General features: G+C 35.8%; 2 protein-coding genes across 4 annotated transcripts; one reads left to right on the top strand and one right to left on the bottom strand.

The window, feature by feature from the left end:
- The first annotated feature begins 9,383 nt into the window (after window positions 1–9,383).
- LOC110776059 (replication protein A 14 kDa subunit B) lies at window positions 9,384–11,986 on the top strand. Its single transcript, XM_021980637.2, has 3 exons — window positions 9,384–9,542; window positions 10,624–10,885; window positions 11,763–11,986. Exons 2-3 carry the CDS (start codon window positions 10,627–10,629, stop codon window positions 11,825–11,827), a joined length of 324 nt encoding a protein of 107 aa, XP_021836329.1. The 5' UTR covers window positions 9,384–9,542; window positions 10,624–10,626; the 3' UTR covers window positions 11,828–11,986.
- Window positions 11,987–13,485: 1,499 nt separating this feature from the next.
- Window positions 13,486–18,834, bottom strand: LOC110776055 (uncharacterized). Of its 3 annotated transcripts, XM_021980632.2 has the most exons (5): window positions 18,625–18,790; window positions 17,603–18,013; window positions 17,137–17,337; window positions 15,970–16,147; window positions 13,486–15,323 (listed from the first exon to the last, which is right to left on the bottom strand). In XM_021980632.2, the coding sequence occupies exons 2-4, from the start codon at window positions 17,990–17,992 to the stop codon at window positions 16,004–16,006; spliced, it is 735 nt and encodes a 244-aa protein (XP_021836324.1). In that variant the 5' UTR covers window positions 17,993–18,013; window positions 18,625–18,790; the 3' UTR covers window positions 13,486–15,323; window positions 15,970–16,003. The 3 variants fall into 3 exon arrangements, with proteins under 3 accessions (XP_021836324.1, XP_021836323.1, XP_021836322.1); XM_021980631.2 differs by having other exon boundaries at window positions 13,486–16,147; window positions 18,625–18,789; XM_021980630.2 differs by having other exon boundaries at window positions 13,486–17,337; window positions 18,625–18,834.
- Window positions 18,835–20,364: the final 1,530 nt, after the last annotated feature.

Raw genomic sequence — 20,364 nt, 5'->3', positions numbered from 1 at the left:
TTGAGTAAATCTTTGGCTTCACAGTCCAGTACTATTTCAGCCTTTCTGACAAGGTGAATAAATTCTGCAACTGTTTCTTCTCTTGGTTCACTTAGGTATAGTTGCTTGAAGCGACCAAACCCACTGTGTAGTGAATTGAGCAAGACAGAGACTGCCATCCTTTCGCTTATTGGTGTTCCTAGTAGACTTAGGCGATCAAAATATGAACACATAAGATCCACATGGAACCTCAGTGGGACGCCTACCCTCTGTTTAGTGCGAAGGAGCTGAACATGTGTTTCTTGGACCTCCATCCTATAACACCTGTTGGGAGAACTAACCTTTAGACCAGACATTGATTCAATCAACTCATGGACGTTCAGGTCCCTGTCCTCCGTACTTCCACGACAGATATCCCTCAGATTCTTGATGAGCGTAAAAGGTTCATAGGCTACAAACCTTCTAGCCCAATCATCAGGGATATTGTTCAGCATGAGACTCATAACCTTTTTGAGATCCGCATCCCAGGCGTAAAATCTCTCAGGGGTCATGTCTCTGGCATAGTAGCTTGGCATGGGATGTGACAGTACATACTCAAGTCCATTGAGTTTGACTATTTCAACTAGCTTAGCTTCCCATTCAAGAAAATTTGTCAGGTTCAGCTTGACCATAAGCTCAGAACCCATGATGATGTTTTGATTGTTGTTTGCCATATTAAAACTACAATTGAAAAGAATAAACAAATAAATAACCATTCACAGTTTCTCTTAATAAACTTAAATTCTAGCATACATGCATAATTCAATGTTTATTAAGCATTTTATTCAAGTTATGTGTTCCGGCAGGTGTGAATAAAATGATTCCAAGATCCTAAAATCATTGAAGAACTAAGCACAGTTTGTCGACTTAATCCTAGAACATCTTAGGTAAGCAAAAGCCTTTTGCTAATAGTCTAGAAACTATTCTTGGTTGATAGGTACGTCTAAGAACTTATTAGGTAAACCTATCGAATTTGCCACGACATAAAAGGACTCCTTACTTATATCGTTGAGTTTTACCAAAACTAACATGTACTCACAATTATTTGTGTACCTTGCCCCTTTAGGACCAATAAGTAACACCTCGCTGAGCGAAAACTATTACTAGATTGATGTAAAGGATATCCAAGCAAGTGTATATTTTGGCATGGCACCTTTTAACTCAATTTTTAAGTTTGGAACTTAAGGCTCTTACTATGTTGGTTAGATTTTAAGTGAACTAAAATCCTTAATCATGCAACATAATCAAGCTTTTGATCTCATGCATTTTAAGACATATTTAAAACAATAAATAACTTAAAACATGCATAAGATATTTGTGATCTAGTATGGCCCGACTTCATCTTGAAGCTTTGACTTCAAAGTCCGTCTTGAAAATCTCCGTGGGAGGCACCATTTTCTTCAAATAGGATAAGCTATAACTAATTACAACTATTTGATGGTTCGCAGACCATATTTGAATTGAAAAATAACTTTGGTACTTTAGACCAATTACATTCAAATTAATGGTACGCAGACCATATTTTCTATCCTATTTGGGCCATACTAGTCACTTCATAACCTGCAAAACAGTACATATACAATATATACCATTCACCCATTCATTATCATGAATGGCCCACATAGCTGGTTAGTAAAACACATTATGCATCATGTAAACATTTGCAGCAATTAATCAAGGGCACCAATAATCTACCAATTATTCAGTCCTTATTAATTCTAATCAAGTTGTTTTAACCTTAAGGATTTGTAGACCTAATCAAGAGTTTATGACTAAAAGGCGCTCCCACTCAAACCAATAAATTCATATGCTTTACTAATTTTAAACATAAAATTGTATTTCTAGTCTAACCGGAAACATACAAATTTAATTAAAATTTAAAGCTCATATAAATTTATAATTGAACCCAAAAATTTAATTTAATTTCAGTCGCATTTAAATTAATTCATGATTTTAATTTTAGTAAAATAATTAGAATAAATTCCATTTATTATAATTATAATATTCAAAATTAAAATCCAAGAAATTAATTCAAATTATTAATTTTAAAATTAATTAAAATTACGCGAACTGAAATTTTCAAATTAAACATTCAAAACGATCTAATCGTAACGCAAACACCCTACGCGTTGCACGCCCATGGGCCGTACGCACACAGCCATTGCTGGCCATGTGCGCGCAGCCCATGCGCTCGTCGCATAGCTGCTGCTGTCCTATCGCAAGCCTCCGCACAGCGCCCCATCGCACGCGAGCTATCGCTCGCAGTGCGCGCGCGCGAGATCGCTCGCTGGGCGCGCGACATCGCTCGCTGGGCGGGCGACATCGCGCGCTGTGCGCGCGAGCCATCGCTCGTTGGGGAGCGACATCGCTCGCTGGGCGAGCGACATCGCGCGCTGTGCGCGCGAGTAGTGCTGGGCGCAGCGCTCGTGGCACGCGAGCTTGCGCTCGCTGCGCGCGAGGCTGCGCGCACTTGTGCGAGGCAGCGCGCGTTGTGGCGCAGCTCGCTTGCTGCCCACACGCGACTGCCTTGGCTCGCCCCTCGCCCATGCCCATTCGTTCATTGCTCGTGGCACACGACACAAGGCAGGGCTGCTGCCTTGTGCTCGTGCACTACGCCCTTGCTCATTGCATTCGTGCCGCACGGGCGACGAGCTCCCTTGCTCGTCGTCGCATGCCCGCATTATACAACACCCCTTAAGGGTAACACGAAGCGTCCATTGCTTCGTGCGTGCAAGTTTTATGAACGAATCGCATAAAAATTTAAAATTTATATTTAAAATTAATGACAAATTAATAAATAATATTAATTTCATAATTTTAGGGCGAAAAAATCGAAAATTTATTATCCAATTGATTTCCGATTGATATGGATTCAAGTCTAGGTCATAAAAATTTAAAATTTATCGTAAATTTACAATTTTTATGGTGGTTTTTAATCATAGGTTTCTAATTAAATTACAATTAATTATGAAAATCAAATTAATTCTAAATTATTCTAATTTTCAACAAATTAATCATAATTACAAATTAGATTGCATAATTAACAAGACTAGGCATTCAAACTTGTTAAACATATGCAGTAGGTCAATCAAAAATTCAAGATTTATCAACAAGAATCGCAAATATTTAATTTAACATCTTAAATTTACGAAATTTTGCATTCGAAAAACTAAAACCTTCGAAAAGTCATAGTTAGGCTTCGAATTTGAGAATTCTGGGTTCGGCAGAAAAACACTATTTTTGTCAAAATTTTAGAATGCCTTTTACATGCGGAATTGACACAAAAATCACTCGATTTGGATGAGTAACGAAGAAACTGCCGAAAAACTGCGTACGTATAATTAAATAAACGCAATTTGCAATTAATTAACAATTACGAAAATTAATCACCCCTTTTAATTCTTGCAAATTTGTAATATTTAACCATGTTCATGCAATTTAGATTATGAAAATAATAAGGGGCTCGTGATACCACTGTTAGGTTATGATACATATGACATTACATAGATCATGCGGAAACAACCATTAACCCAGGACAACATATTATTTACACATAATCATATAGCATAATTTAGATGCATACTCTTTGTTGCGTGCCCTCCCTAGCTGCGCCCGAACCGAACAAGAACAAGTCTTTTAGGACTCCAAGTGTCGTCCCTCCGTAGATAGTCCACAGCACGTCCGGATCCGCCTTAAGATTGACCAACTAGAATCGCCCTTAAGGTACTAGAAAATTTCGGCACTTTTTGAGCAAGATGTGTTTTAATTTTCTCTCAAAAACTCACTTTTGAATACTTTGAAACTTGTGTATAAATTATGACCCCTAGGCCTTTATTTATAGAGTTATGGAAAAGGAATCGTAATCCTAGTAGGATACGAATTAATTGAAATTAGAATCCTACATGAATTCTATTTAATTAATTTATCCAATTAGGAATAGAAATTTAATCATACACTGACTCTTGCAGATTCAGGAATCACGCATGAGCACAAACTCACACACACACGGCAGCCACAAGGGCTGCCCATGCGCGTGCGAGCAGCAGCCCACGCAGCACGGCCCACGTATCCGTGGCCCTTGCCGCGCGCTGGGCCTGCCTTGCGGTAGGCCTGGGCGCTGCCTTGGCTGGGCTTGTGGCGCGCATGCTTGCTGGGCGATGGCCCCGGCTTCGTGCTGGGCCTTCGTCCGGCAAGCCTCGTCCGATGCTAATTCGTACGATACGCTTCCGATTAAATTTCCATTTCCGGAATCTATTTCCGATTACGAACAATATTTAATGTTTCCGATTCCGGAATTAATTTCCGTTTCGAACAAATATTTAATATTTCCGTTTCCGGAATTATTTTCCGATTCCGGTAATATTTCCGATTCTGACAATATTTCCGTTTCCGGCAATATTTCCGATTCTGGTAATATTTCCATTTCCAATAATATTTTCCGATACGTACCATGTTTCCGTTTCCGGCAACATCTACGACTTGGATAATATTCATATTTCCGATACGATCCATATTTCCGTTTCCGGCAATATCATCGTTTCCGGAGTATTCATTTCTTGCCTGTGACGATCTTAGCTCCCACTGAAACCAAGATCCGTCGGTTCCGAATATTCATAGATGGAGTATTTAATGCCATTAAATACTTGATCCGTTTACGTACTATTTGTGTGACCCTACGGGTTCAGTCAAGAGTAAGCTGTGGATTAATATCATTAATTCCACTTGAACTGAAGCGGCCTCTAGCTAGGCATTCAGCTCACTTGATCTCACTGAATTATTAACTTGTTAATTAATACTGAACCGCATTTATTAGACTTAACATAGAATGCATACTTGGACCAAGGGCATTATTTCCTTCACGCTGGGCGATGGCCTGGCTTCGTGTTGGGCCTTCGTCTAGCGGGCCTCGTCTGATGCTAATTCGTACGATACGTTTCCGATTAAATTCCCGAATCCGGAATTCATTTCCGATACGAACAATATTTAATATTTTCGATTCCGGAATTAATTTCCGTTTCGAACAAATATTTAATATTTCCGTTTCCGGAATTATTTTCCGATTCCGATAATATTTCATTTGCTTGCCTTTGACGATCTTAGCTCCCACTGAAACCAAGATCCGTCAATTCCGAATATCCATACATAGAGTATTTAATGCCATTAAATACTTGATCCGTTTACGTACTATTTGTGTGACCCTACGGGTTCAGTCAAGAGTAAGTTGTGGATTAATATCATTAATTCCACTTGAACTGAAGCGGCCTCTAGCTAGGCTTTCAGCTCACTTGATCTCACTGAATTATTAACTTGTTAATTAATACTGAACCGCATTTATTAGACTTAACATTGAATGCATACTTGGACCAAGGGCATTATTTCCTTCAGAAACGTTTCTCAAAACATGAGTAATTATGATTGCTCGTTTGAAGATTAGTTCCTTTGATGCTCGCTAAACGTCGCACCGTAAAAGGAGACTTTAAAAGCAGTTATTGGGCGTACTATGAATCAAAGTGAGTGTTCATAGATTGCAAGACTGGATTGTCCTCCTATCTTTGATAAGATATGGTGTTGTTGTGTAACAAGGCCTCTCGAAGAGTTAGATACTGTGAAAATTCATGGTCGTGCTCAGAATGGTTAAGACTTAACCTTTTGTAAAAGTTTAACAGTTGAACTCAGTAATCCGAGAAACACTTCTGGACCTAATAAGGATGACTTGGATCTTACCTTATGTTCAACAAGTAACACTAAGTGACAAAGGAATGTGAATGCACACTTAGATATCTCGCTATCTGAAGAACTTGGAGAATCATCCTCAAAATCCTCCCTCAAAACTGGAGTGTGATGCGCCACACTCTTTCATCTTCCTTGAGGACGGGACACCCTTCCTGCCCCTCTCTCTTGAGAGTGAGAAGACTCATCTTCTCTTCTCTCCCAAGGACGAGGAATGGTCGAAAAAGGTTGACGAACCTCCCTAGGCGTCCCCCACACACCTACGTTAGCGGTTTTCTTTGTTTGGACCATGAATTCCTGCATAAGGGAACATAATATCTGACTTAAAGTACAGGTAGTCAACGACAGTCACGCGCTAAGAAGTAGCCTAGTGACACCTCTATGGTACGATACAATATGCCACTCCCAAGGCATAAAAGTAAGAAAGCACGAAAGAAGAAAAACAAAAAGTATAACCAACAAAGAAACAACATTGGGATAATACCTGTGAATATCAAAAATGGAGAAAAAAACTAATCCTGGTCCTCAACAGACGGAATGATCCCAGGAAAAAAAAGCAGGGGCTAAGAACACGCGAAGAACACCTCAAACTTTGACAAAGCAGAAGAATTCTCTCAAGATATCTCTTGCTCTCTCAAAATGATCAAAGTAAAATGAAAGAGAAAATGAGCTCAGACCCCAATTTATAAGAAAATCTAGGGTTTGGTCAAAGCAACACGTGGCGCATAAAACCATGCAATAGTCAAAGACCTTGATCAAGAAACATACAATGACAAAGGACCCACATGCATCTTTCTTGAGGGGAAAATGATGTGGCATAAAATACAGTCCAACTGGGACCAACTATAGCATGACACGTAGCACAAAATGCACCAAGAGGTGCTCCACGGAAGCAAGAACCACATAGTAGGACTATAAAATGAATAGTATTAAAATCCCTATATGTGGAGGCCCACTAAGACCTCTACAAAATACCTAACGAGGACACATGTTCCCTCCAAAAGAGTTAGCCAATCAGATGGTTAGGTTTTGGAAACAAATCCCAAAACTCTGGCCTTATAAATAGTCCAATTCTCAAGGTGAAAGGACATTCAATTCATTCTCACCTAACTTCCTTATTTTGCTTCTCCATCTCTCTACACATTTTCTCTCTCTAGCAAATACTTACTTAAATATTGGAGGAAATATTCCTACGGATATTCTTGTTTTGTAGATTGTCAGAAGGATTGTCCAGCGCATACCTAATACCTCCGTGGAAGTGCAACACGTCAGCACCGGTAAAAAGTCCCACGTCAGAATCGATATGTATAGATCATGTTCATATCTGATAAATATGTCAATATCAGAACCGATATGATCTGTATGTGCAGATCATGTCCAGATCAGAATCATTATGTCTAGAGAAAAACTGGTATGTGTAGATCATGTCCAGATCATAACCGATCTATACAACTCATGCCCATAACATAATCGATCTTTACAGATCATGTCAGATCTGAACCAATCTGTCATTATCTGAACCCATACGTCCATATCAGAACCGGTATGTCCAAATAATATGTCTAGGTCAGAACCATTACGTCCATAGAAAAACCAGTATGTCCAGATAATGTCCAACTCATAACCGATTATGTCCAGATCACGTCCAAATTGAACCGATCTATCCAGATCATGTCCAAGTCTATCTAGTATATGGAATAATTAAATAATGACTAAAGTCAAATAAATAATTTATAATAACTATATTATAAATTTGAATAAATTTTATTTTACATGTAAATTATTTAATATTAATAATTGTAGCTTTTTTTTAAACATAATTATGAAAATCATATCAGTTTAGGTCAGATCAGCAAAAATAAGTTCATATCATATCAGATCAGATAAGAAGAAATAATGTGAACTAAACGGGACCTAAGTATGGCAAAAGTGGAATGTAGTAAGAAAAAATTAAAAAAAAATTAGGTTGATTAGAGTGGTGTAAGAAAGAAGAATAAACAAAATAGGTTGAGTGAAAGTTTAAGAGTAAAAATATAATATAAAAATATATTAAGTAGAATTTTATAAGTAAAGTGGAAAAGAAAGGTGTGGATACATCAAATACAATGGGTCATCATCAAAAAAATAGAATAAAATAAAGTGTCGTTATTAATTTGAAACACCTACTTATGGAAACTGTCCTAGTTATTTCGAAACAGAGAGAGTACATTGAAATGAATCCAACAAGGCCCCATTATATCCATGACTATATTATTCCTATAGGTTAGTGAGAATTCAAGATCAAAATTTTCAAATTTTGACCAATAAATTAAAATGGGACAATTTTTTAAGAACGGATCGAGGGAGTATGTGTTTCAACTAACAAGTTATCAACACATGTATAAAGGAAAAATTTGAAAGAGTGCATACTGCATGGTACGCTCAAGTCCATCTTAAATGTGTTGTGTTTGGAACGTAAACTGCATCACCATTTAGGCATTTACTATTAAAAACTAATTAGTGTAACTTTGTATCGTCGATTTCTTTCTTAATCAAGCCATGCTGGCCTTATGCCTTCACTCTTCGGTTGCTTTTCGAAGTAATCATAGTTCAGTCAGGGAAAACTTCCATTAAACCACTTCTTGCTTTCGTTCTAAAAACACGAACCTACTTTTAACTGAAAATTTTATGTACGAAGTACAAATATTTTCAATAGGATCAGGCCAATTCGGGTCAAATTTGAAACGACATCAAAATACATTTCGGACATCAAAATGCCTTTGGAGAATTTGGATTAGACGAAATTTGTGGCTCTTTCAAAATGATAATAAACACATTGGTCCTTGGATCGCTCAAACAAATTGGCTAGCCAACGAATTTTGCTTCTCTCAAAGTGTTCACAACAATCATACCCCTACTAGTCAAGTCGTTGAGGATTTAGGTGATTTTAATTTTAATATCCAAGTAGATGCTTCCTACTGTGAGAACTCTTTGCTAGCTGGGTTTGCTGTTGTCTGTATAAATAATGCAGGTGTTTGGGTGGATGTTAAGACTAGTACTTTCAATACTACTGACGCCCTTACGGCTTAGACAATTGCTATCCTCGAAGTGCTAAAATGGGTTGAAGAAACTCAATAATGGAATAATGTCAGCTTGTCTTCTGATTGTCAACGAGCAGTGATTGGTATCGATCAATTGTGCTACAACACCCACTGACTGGATCACTAACATATACAAAACATACAGGAGTCCCTCCTACGAATAGACAGAGGATGTTTGAAGAGCGTGAAAAGAAACAAGGTGAAGGAAGCGGATTACATCGCAAGGAAAGCACGGGCACAATGGAATAGGGGGCAGCAACGCTCAAGTGTCTACCCAAAAAATTTATCTTTATTTGTTGACATAAACAATGACATTGCCTTTCATAGCTGTAATATTTTGCAAGACTAAGTGGTTCTGGATGTAGATCCTAGCTCTACAAACAATCGTGTAAACTCTTCTAATTCTGAATTAATTTAATGCAGTAGCTCCTTATTACCCAAAAAAAAAAAAAAAATAACAACATTTCGGACCTTGCAAAAAGGCAATAATTAATCGAAAGTGGCCCAACAAAAACACACAAAAGGGCGGGAAAATCAGAAGCGAAGGCGCCAACAAAAAATAAAAAGGGAAAAGCAAACCCTTAAAAACCCTTACAGAGTTACAGCAGTAGAAGTTTTTCTCTCGAAACTTTCACCTTATACTCTCTCAATCACTGTGCGTTGAGGGTTTCTCCTTTCTGGAATTACTGTGCGTTGCATTTTCTCTCTCCCCAGGTGCGAATCGTAAACCCTAATTTCTTTTCCCCGCTAATTAATTCTTTTAATTTAGATTTCTGTTGCTTAATTTTGATTTTCCTATACTGCTTTTCGTTAGAATTGAAGAATCGGTGCATGTATTTTATGCCGAAATCTTGTGTTTGATTAATTAATTTTTTCGATTTTGTTGGGTGATATAATTTCCGTGTTTCTGCGTCTATTTATGGTGTTTATTCAATGAAAAAAATACAAATTGCTTATACAGTAGTGAGATTTCTGTGATAATATCGATGATTAGTCGAGATCGGCTCAGGGAATGATGATTAACAAGGTTTAGAAGAAACGAATCAGGAGAAAAAGTGACTAATTGTAACAATTGACATTTGCATATTTAGTCGTCTGTAGTTCTTTAGGTTCATCCAATTTGGGCAGTTGATTCTTTTTATGCACCTTCCTATTGTCATGATTTTATTTGGCTTTAAGCTGCGTCGACTTTACTTTCACGTTTCGGTTTAGCCTCCGTTTGGTAGGTTGTGAAATTTTTCATTGTAAAATGATTTTTCATGAAAAACACTTTTCAAGGGAAAAAGCAATTCCAAACTAGTTTTCCTTTGTTTGGTACCTCCTTAAAGGAAGTAAGGAGGAGAGAAGGAAAAGTGGTTTTCCTCCCTTTCAAATGGAAAAGTGTTTTTCACCTTAAAATTGTTTTTCATCCCTTATCCAACCAAACAACGTAAAATGATTGAAAAGGGGAAAATTAATTTCCGTATGAAAAAGTTTTACGCCCTTTCAAACGGAGTCTTATTTGCACCCTTTGTCCGCATTTAGTTGTCATAGAAGTATAGTCCGCATTTAGTTGTCATAGAAGTATAGTCCGTATTTAGTTGTCATAGAAGTATAGAACTAGATCAAAGTACACTATTGACTTGACTAATGATTCAAAGGGAGTATTACTCTATCTTTTATTGTTCCAGTAGTTATTAGAGTACTTAATTTGCTTGATATACTAGATAAATAAGTCTTAGTGAATTTCATTATTGGTATTTATTAATCTTTAAAGGTTTTTAGGTTATGAGTCTAAGATATCATGTGCTTGCAGAACATGGATACTTCAAGTCCTGCAGCATTTGTCAATGGAGAAACGCTTCGTATGTATATTGGGCGTAAGGTTCGGTTAGTTATCCAAGTGATACAATCTGATGGCGGATCTATAATTGGGAAATCAACGGATGATCATCAGCTCGTCATTAAGGGTTCACAACCAACTCATCCACTTACCACATATGTTGAAGTTATTGGTATTGCAGATAGCAACCAATCGGTTATTGCTGACATATTGACCAACTTTGGTGATAATTTTGGTAAGTACAGTAAACTCTGGTATGCGTCTGTTCATCTGTTTAACTTGTGAATCATAGACTGTGGCTCAAGTGTTGCTTAATTTTGTGTGCTAGACATATCCTTCAGTCGTTTGGTGCTCTATAGATTTATTGGTAATTGCATTGATTTATATACCCTGCCTCGAGAGACAACTTCTGTTTTAGTTTGGAAGGCTTCATATACCTTCTACATCCCACCCCCCACCCAGAGAATATGTCTGTGGTTCGTGAGGATGGGACACTGATTTCTGAAGCCTGTGACTGGTGGTTTTGAAATATGCATCTTATTCTTGTTATATCCCAATAGTTTGCTGCTTTTAAGGGGAGATGAGGGGATTGTGATTTGCTTTAGCTGTGTCTTGGTTTTTATTTACTGAAGCAATCTAGCTAGTTAGGAAACTGCCTATACCAAGGAGAAATCATAGCACGTGTGGAGTGGTGAATCGGTGAATCCACACCCACGTGTCAAATTTGATCAGAGACCACAAAATAATTGTGCAGTATCTTGGTACTTTATTAGAGGATATTGACATAATTTGCAGTGATTTAATGTGTTGCTAACTGTAATTAAATCGTAAAAATCCAGTATTTTGCTCATATTTGTTGTATATCAGACGGATATCAGCCCTCCTTGACAAAGTGTCAGTGTTGTGTTGTGTTGTGCTGTGGCGAGGACTAGTAGTTTGTCATTCTAAGTAATGTGATGCTTTTATTGATTTACCAAATTCTATATGAAGTACAAAATAGTGAAAATACCAAAAGCGTGTTAAATGCAATCCTAATATATGATAGTGACTGATGTGGAGTAACTTTTGTTGGTTTTCTTATATTAACTGTCTTGGTTATTTTGTCTGTGCAGATGCACAAAACTATAATCAACTATGCCAGCTTGCTAATGGGGAATACAAACACTTGTTCATTTGAGGCATGGTTGTAAAATGGCCTGTGTATTCACATTTAGTAATCTGATATCTGAGTTTTATCTTGATATACTTCCAGCTTTTTTTGAAAGCTTTGAAGCAACTTGAAAGTAGTACTTTGCATATGATTAATATTCAAAATCAATGGTACGTTCAAAGTTTAGTATACAGAAACTTCCTTTTCATTTCAAGCATTTTTACAACATCAGAATAAAAACAATACAAAATAAATCTTCTAATCATCATACTTGGTCGTAGTCTGGCTGAATCGAATTCAACTTTAACCCTTGTCGCCACCTGACCAAAAGAGATGATGAAATTCGAGCTTCTAATTAAAGAAGCTGCGACTCTGACGACCATGATAACAACTGCCCTTGAATTCTTGCAATAAGAATTCTGACAACATTGAATCTGCGACTAACTAACTGGCATAAATTGGAAATTTGAGATTATTTTTCTTAATTCCTGGTTCATTGGTAAGATATAGAGCTGCACGGCAGAAACCATCAGCTTGAGAAACATTTTGAAACAACCTTCTGTAACCACACATATTGTTTCTGACTTGAAAACTGACAGATTCGAGCCTTCGAAACTTCGGGTTAGCAACCACCCGGCCTTCCTTGCAACTGTCAAATCCTTCACATTCCGCCATCTGCAGATGTGTACCTGTGCAGCCCTTAAAATACTCCTCAGGTTTACACTCAAGCCTTTAAACACGATATCATTTTGTTGTAGCAAAATTGACCACAAAATGCTAACAAACTGCACTACCCTTTCATCATTCCCTCCAGATCGAGGAGGTTTGAAAGCTACTCTTCCATTGACGGGGTTGAGGAGTCTATACCTAAAACACTACTCCAAACCATTTGAGAATTTCCAAAGAGGCAGGAGGCTAATTTTCCACATCTAGAACTACTACCAATCTGGGGGTGTTGGGCTCGAAGAAGAAACCAGTATCCCAACTTAAACCAATACTGAGCCCAGCAGTGAGTATCCTCATCTTCGGGAGACGGGTAGCTAGGAACTGGCGAGCATGCATCAAGGCCGTGGTCGAATAATTGCCATATGCCTGGAACTTGTAAACACGCCCCTCAAAATAACCTTGGTCACACTGTAAAAATCCTCGTACTTTTTGCAAAATTTTAACTTTTTACTTGAAATTGTAAATGGTTTTAATTGTGTCTTCACAAACGTAAAAGTCAAAACCATAGTGCCATAGAATAAAGAAAACCATAGTGCCATAGAATAAAGAAATTGAAAGTAATGGTACAACATGTTCGAACTTTATGTTTCCTTTGAACTTTAAAATGAACAAAAGGTCTTGCGCGCACAAGGTGTACAATAAATTTATTTTACACCAAGATAACTTTTATGCAGTTTTTCGTAACTTTAACTTATTTTTCTGTAACTTTTATATTATAAAATTAAAAAGTTGATAGATAAACATTTTAAAGAGTTAAATGATTAATTTATACATTATTAGTGATTTTGAATAAATAATTTTTATTCAAATGAAAAAATTTATCATTAAAAAATAGATAACTTTTATCTATATAAATGTAACTTTTAAGCATTTTGAGTCAACTTTTACTCAAATAAGAATTTGTGTAAAACGAATACAGACGCAAAGTGACAAAGCAAAACCCGGAGAAGATATAACAAGTTTGCAGAATCCACAGAAATATAAATTGGATAACCCAAAATAAAGTAAAGAATACAATGAATTGTTGTTATTATTATTTTCTTAAACCAAATATACAAAATAAAGCCAATTACTAGTCTGTATTATTCTCTGATATGCTTTGCCATCAACCCTCATGCATTTGACTTCCTATGTCATCATCAGACCAAAGGGAAAGAATCACCACGTACATCCTGTACAGATACATTCACTGCAGAGGACTCCAGAATGAAACAAGACAACTACTAGTAACGTACGTAGTATATAGATGTAGAGCTTCAAGATAGAGAGCTGGCATGCTGCTGTAACAAAACTTGCATGCTTCTGTAAACAACAGAGCAATGAATCCCAGATTTTTCATTCTTCCTAAACCTAACATTTACAAACTACTGTGCCTAGAAGCTAGTCTAGAACCTTTACATGATCATCCTCATCTCCCAAAAAATATGAGACCCTACAGCAAATTAAGAGGGTGATTTTATTTTACAGCTCACGGAGACTATCATCAAAAACCGAAACCCATACATTTGAGAGCTTTACACACTTTTTACCATGTTTTTCTTGAGTTAACCCCATAATTGGGGTCAAAGTTTTACAAAAAATCACAAATAATTGAAACCTCGTCTTACTTTTATGGCCAAAGTTAACTATGGTAGTTAAAGAAATATTAAGTACTTGAGTTAGGAAATATAATAGTATCATTTTATTTTTGCAAAAGTACAAAACTAATTAATTATTTCTTATTCTTACTCCTCCAATTTCCCCTTCTTGAACATACTTCAACGTAAAGTATCAACACTACACTAATTTCTTCCATTATAATTCACAATTCAGTGATAATTTGATCATAAAATGTTAAGTAACTAACTTCTAATATACACATAATTTAACATGAAACCCAACAAAACCAAAACGTTTTAACACAGACCTATAAAATAGGTCGTGTCAAGGGCGGGTCGGACCCAAACTTAAATGAAAGGTTCGGGTCATATTCAGTCATGCCCCATTTAGCATAACTCAACCACACCCGACCCCTTTTTTAAAATAAAAATAAAAAGAAAACGAGTATATAAGTCACAGCCTAAAAATAGAAATCAAAATCAACACAAAAACAATAAAATTTAGCAGCATTAGTATCATACAAAACCACAAAATTAACCAAATTCAATCACTAATCTCGCAAAAAATCACAAAATTAATAAGTACCCATTAACACAAATCTAAAGACAAACAAAATAAACCCCAATAAAACCCACAAAAAAGTTGACAAATAATACTAAATATTAACTCATAACTCTTATAATTTATTTTCGCTTTATTTTATTAGTTTGAAGCCAACCTTTGTTAAAGCCGAGTTAAAACACAAGAAATCTAACCTTAGGTCCCAATATTATTGACCATAAAAAGTGAGGTCCCAATTGGTGAATTTTTGTAAAACTTAGACCCTAATAATGGGGTTAACTCTGTTTTTCTTAGCCTTCAGACATTCATATTGACCATAAGGGTATAAGTCAGTGAACAAGTCCCCCCCCCCCAACAAACTATCAATATTGATTACACAAAGTTGGAGTTTACGCCAACCAAAACACGGTCAATTCGCAGTAACCGAACTACACAGCACAAATCTGAATTCAGTGGCATGCATATGAATAACGAACAACTAAAGCTCAACACCCAGCTGAAAACATGTGATTACATGGCCATAAGTAGATGGAAAGACCTGATTGGGAATTGGCCATTACTTGGATGCAAAAAACTGCATAGTCACTCTGGAGTTTCTTAGCTCAGACATAGGACCAAAATCCTGTTTTCTGTGCCACTGTCCAACAGATACTATTAGCAAGGCAAACATAATTGAATAAAGCAACATGAAAACAGAAAGAGCGAGAAAGTAGCACATAACAAATTGTAAAAAAAGGGTCAAACCAAACACAATTAGCAAAATCCAGAGGTACGTGCAGTCCAGTATCCTAAAACAAGATGGCACAAGTCCCAATCTTCAAGTTTTAAATGGTTAATTCCCTACATAAACCCCATCTTATTGGCCTGAACTTATATTGTATTATCTTCTACGGAGCATCATATATTATCTTATTGGCCCTTATCGGAAGATATAAAAATATCATCTTTGAACATATTCACCCTAGCCTAACAAAGACCTTCAAAAACAACGAACAACGACTATATAAATAATAATGTAAAGCACAACCTCTAGCTAAGTTTACTATGTTCAGATCATACTATCATTTGGTTTTAAATTATTAGTCATGTGTTGCAAAGTTTGTCAAAATCTTCAAACTTTTAACGCAATGAATTATTCTACATTTTAGAAGATATATGCATGACATTCAAAAACCAGCCACCAACTAACCAAAACCCAACAAAGGATCTTAAAAATCATATTGATCACAGCCCCTAAAAGCACTGTTCAGCATCATGTAATGTAACAAAAAAATCATGTTTACCTGGAAGAAGCACATAAAACAACATAAAAAGAGATTAATCACAGCGTCCGACATGAATTGCCTCATTATAAAGGAGCCATTGCAGATGATTCCCCTTTCTCAATATTACAGAGGAGGTGGCTAACCACAACATCATCTTTAAGATTGTGGCTGTAAGGCTTACATGTCTGGACAGGTCCTGAAAAGTGTACGAGAGGCATCAATAATAATCATAGAAGTCTTAAGACAACAGTGTTAGCAGCATATGACAAGTACTACTGCACCCTTTGATATAAAATATTTTTCATTCATTCATTCAAGGTAAAGTTTCAAACCATAGTATGCTGGGTTGCTTACAAACATAAAAGAGAATTTTATCTCAATATCTGTTTAAATGGCAAGACATGTGCAACAAATTTGATAAGGTCATAAGAGCAACATTAGAATCTCCTTATGCTGCATTGCAAAAGCTACAAAAAAATATCAGAATATACAAACATAAGTGAGGCTAAAAATCGTACTTTCCAAATTGATAATTGATGTATGATTTTTCTTTAAGTAATCATATGACTGCATTCACAATGGAACACATGTATAGTTTCAAATGTCACCCACTTCTTACAAGGCACAAGGCATAACTGAATTTACAGGACCCAGTGCAATCAATGAAATAAGAAAGAGCATCTAATGCTAGTGACAACTCAAACCAAGAGACTTTAACCTCCTCAGCTCTGTCAAATGTTCGTCGTTTGAAACAAAAAGTTTCATACGGAGGTTTGTTAAAGCAAATTCTTGTTGCCAACTTAAGGGACCAGACGCATATAATGTTTCTAAAACGCATCGATAACCATATAAATCTAACTCATGTGTTCTTACACAATCTCCTCTTTCTGACTGACCATCAGACATTTCTTCCTCCACTCCCAAATGACTATGTGACTCTGCATCACTACAAAGAGAAGCACTATCCTGTCTACTTCCTGCTGAAGAGTGGCTGAGCAACCTATCAGAAATGGCATTAGTGATGCTACAACTACCAACAGATGATACACTACTGACACAATCATCTAGCCCCAAGAAACCATTGTGATTTCTGGTGTTAGCTTTATTAAATCTGATTGTTTTCTCAGTAAAATTTTGCACATTATCTTTACCAAGATTTCCCCTTTGGTTAGCAGGGTTGTCTACCTTTCCATTGAAGGAATATGCATCACCATCTATGGCATCAAGCTCGACCTCTTCGTCTCCTAATCTTCTTTTCTGGACACACTCAGCATAAGCTTCAGCAGTGGATGAATGGTCAGAAAATGACCTCTTCAATGACTTCGAAAGCAAATTGGATTCTAGAACTTCCTGCTGGGACTTGTTGTGCACATGATTTTCAGAATCCTGTATTCATTGAACATAACTGGTAAATATAATTGTATAGGCAAGGATCAACACTTGAAAACAATAAAAATATGCAATACGTATTGAGTACCCACTACCCACTAACCAAAACCAAACTGATAATATAAAGTAAACAGCAGGAGTAAACATTTGTGATTACATAAAAGCAAACTAGTGTCAATGTCAATAAACAAACAAGGCATATAAAATCCACTTTGGAATAACGTATTAAGCACCACTGAGAAATAAAGAGACGTTAGAGTACCTTATCCATCAGAATCCACTTGTTTTGTTTCCATTCTTGTCGTGCTCTGATACTAGAGTTATTCACTCTAAACTCATCCAAAGATCCAATAACCTTGATGTAACAATAACCATCTTCCAGAACCTCTTCAATCACAGAAACCCTCCAATAACCATCATCTAATACTTCCACAACTTTACCAACAACCAAATTGTTAGTACCCATCACTGGTCTTGGGCAAGGCCTGACTGCTTTAGCTGAAACCTTGTCAACACCGTCTTTAGCTATACCTGGACAACGATAATATTTGACTGTGTAAGCATCTCCATTGTCCTCCACGATTTTTGCACACCGCCAAAGGTCTTTCTTGGACAAGACCTCCACCATGCTTCCTTTCTTAAACCTCGTCATTGATAAATCACCAAAAGAAACCTAAAAAATCAACAAGGATCAGCAAATGAAATATGTATTCATTGACTATATACATTGAAACATTAGAAATAACAACAGTAATTCAAATATTTTAGATGAAGAATACAAACTCAGAAACCGTCAATTATCTGAAAACAATTCACACAAAACCTAGACGAAGAAAGACTACAAATTAACCCATACATTGCAGGCGAAAAACATATTGAAGTTCCAATTCGTCAAACAATCAATAAAATAAACAGAAACACACGAAATAATGACTTCGTAACTAGGGTTAACGCAGAATTCATCACCCGTGTACAGAGAAACAAAAGTAATAGCACAATTCATCAAGCAAGAACAACGCTAAAATCAAAGTAACATCACAGCGATATCAAAAAAATTAGGGTTTTCGATATTATCGGAATAAAAATCCATGAATCGATAAGCAAGTAAATCTGCACAAACGTACCAATAATTGACGAACTTTTATGTAATTTCTAATAAAAAAATTAAACGCCGATGAATCGCGAGATTTACAATGAATGAATAACGATGAATCGAAGCTAAAAAATTGCAGAAACTCAAACTGAAATAATAAATTGGGACGATGAATTGGAAAAGAAGCATACCTTTAACAAAGAATTGAAAAGGAATCGAGAAGTCGTTGAACTACAGATCGATTGATTGAATGAACACGCAATTTGTTGCTTTGCGAATTAAAACTAGGGTTTGTATAATTTCAGATTTCCGAATGTGAGTGGTTATAGTTTGAAGTGACTGATTTAATCAGGAATTAACAAAAAGCCAGGTAATTACAGGTCGGTTTATTAGTCAGATTTGGGCTCAGGAATAGGTTACCGCTTACGGACCGGAACCTAAAGCCCAGTTATATTTGAACTTAGTTTGACCGGATCCAGTAACCCCTAACTGCTGTATCCGGGTACAGCCAGTTGTACCCTCAAAAAAACGACGCGCCTATTATTTGTTGTTTGTCGACTGTTTGTTCTTTCTTGTTGTATTGTTTGTTCTTTCTTGTTGTAATGTGTGTTCTTTCTTGTTGTACTGTTTGTTCTTTCTTGTTGTAATGTTTGCTTTTTCATGTTGTTTTTAAATTCATCATCAAATTTTCATAATTGTTGTATTTTTTGTTCTTTCTTTTGGAATTTTATGTTCTTTTTTATATTGTTTGTTCTTCTTGTTTATTTGTTTGTTTATAATAATCATATGGTTAATGTTCATAATTAAACTCTTCATTAATCTTTTATTCTTTCTTTTTGTATTGTTTGTTCTTTCTTGTTGTATTGTTTGTTCTTTCTTGTTATTTTTTAAATTCATTCATCATTCTCTCTCCCTCTCTTATTTTCTAGGGTTTATTTTCTTCAACGCGGGGATGGTGCAGGGGCCTGCACGTAGATCTACGTGCACCTGCACCAAAACGCAAAAAACAAAAAAAATACAAAAAGAACATAAGAAACTAAACTGAAAAAACATACTAGGGTAAACGAAAAGAACATTAACCAAAAGCTGAAAAGAACACTAATGTTAAAAAACTAAAGAAAATGTACAAAATTGAAAATAACATATTCTCTCCTGATACACTATAAAAAGAACAACTATTTTACAAAAAGAACATCAAGTGAAAAATGCAACAGAAAAACAAAAAAAATATTATCGATAATATTATAAAAAATTAAGAAACAGTAAAAAAGTTAAAAAGTTAAAAAGAACACAAAATAATTAAAAAAAAGAACAACAACTTTTTTTAGAAAACACAAAGAACAAAATCAAAAGAAAAATAAAATAACAAAAACTCAAAAAATTTTAAGAAAAAAAGAACAAACAAAAAAAGAACAAGAGAACAAAACACATGAAAAAGAACAACATTTTCTTTTTCCTTGTCAAACAAAAGAACGGAATGAAAGGGACGAAAAGAACAACAAATCTATGTTCTTTTATTAGTTGTATTTGTTCTTTTCAAACCACTTACTGTTCTAATTAAAAAGACAAAAACGACGATATTTTGATGCACATAAAACTAGATCTATATTTTTATTTAAATGTATTTTTGTTCTTATCCAACACATCAGATCTATGTTCTTTTATTAAGTGTTATTTGTTCTATTCAAACGATTTTATGTTCTAATTAAAAAAAGACGAAACGACGATTTTTTGATGCACTTAAAACTAAATCTATATTTTTTTAAAAAGTAATTTTGTTCTTTTACCACGAATCAGACTATGTTCTTTTTTAAGTGTTATGTGTTCTTTTCAAACCATTATATGTTCTATTTTAACAATTTAATCTATGTACGTTGATATAAAGGAACAAACTATGTTGATTTAAAAGAACAAACTATGTTGATGCCACA

The sequence above is a fragment of the Spinacia oleracea genome, chromosome 1 (assembly GCF_020520425.1).
Source record: "Spinacia oleracea cultivar Varoflay chromosome 1, BTI_SOV_V1, whole genome shotgun sequence".
In the NCBI taxonomy this organism is placed as follows: Eukaryota; Viridiplantae; Streptophyta; class Magnoliopsida; order Caryophyllales; family Amaranthaceae; genus Spinacia; species Spinacia oleracea.
This window is presented reverse-complemented; position numbering and strand designations above follow the sequence as displayed.

What these genes read in the sequence shown, in the direction of transcription:
- LOC110776059 (XM_021980637.2), top strand. Translation starts at nt 10,627, where the DNA reads ATGGATACTTCAAGTCCTGCAGCATTTGTCAATGGAGAAACGCTTCGT. An exon ending in CAACTTTGGTGATAATTTTG is followed by an intron (nt 10,886 to 11,762) that starts GTAAGTACAGTA and finishes TTGTCTGTGCAG; the next exon opens with ATGCACAAAACTATAATCAA.
- LOC110776055 (XM_021980630.2), bottom strand. Translation starts at nt 17,992, where the DNA reads ATGACGAGGTTTAAGAAAGGAAGCATGGTGGAGGTCTTGTCCAAGAAA. An exon ending in AGTGGATTCTGATGGATAAG is followed by an intron (nt 17,338 to 17,602) that starts GTACTCTAACGT and finishes CAATGAATACAG; the next exon opens with GATTCTGAAAATCATGTGCA.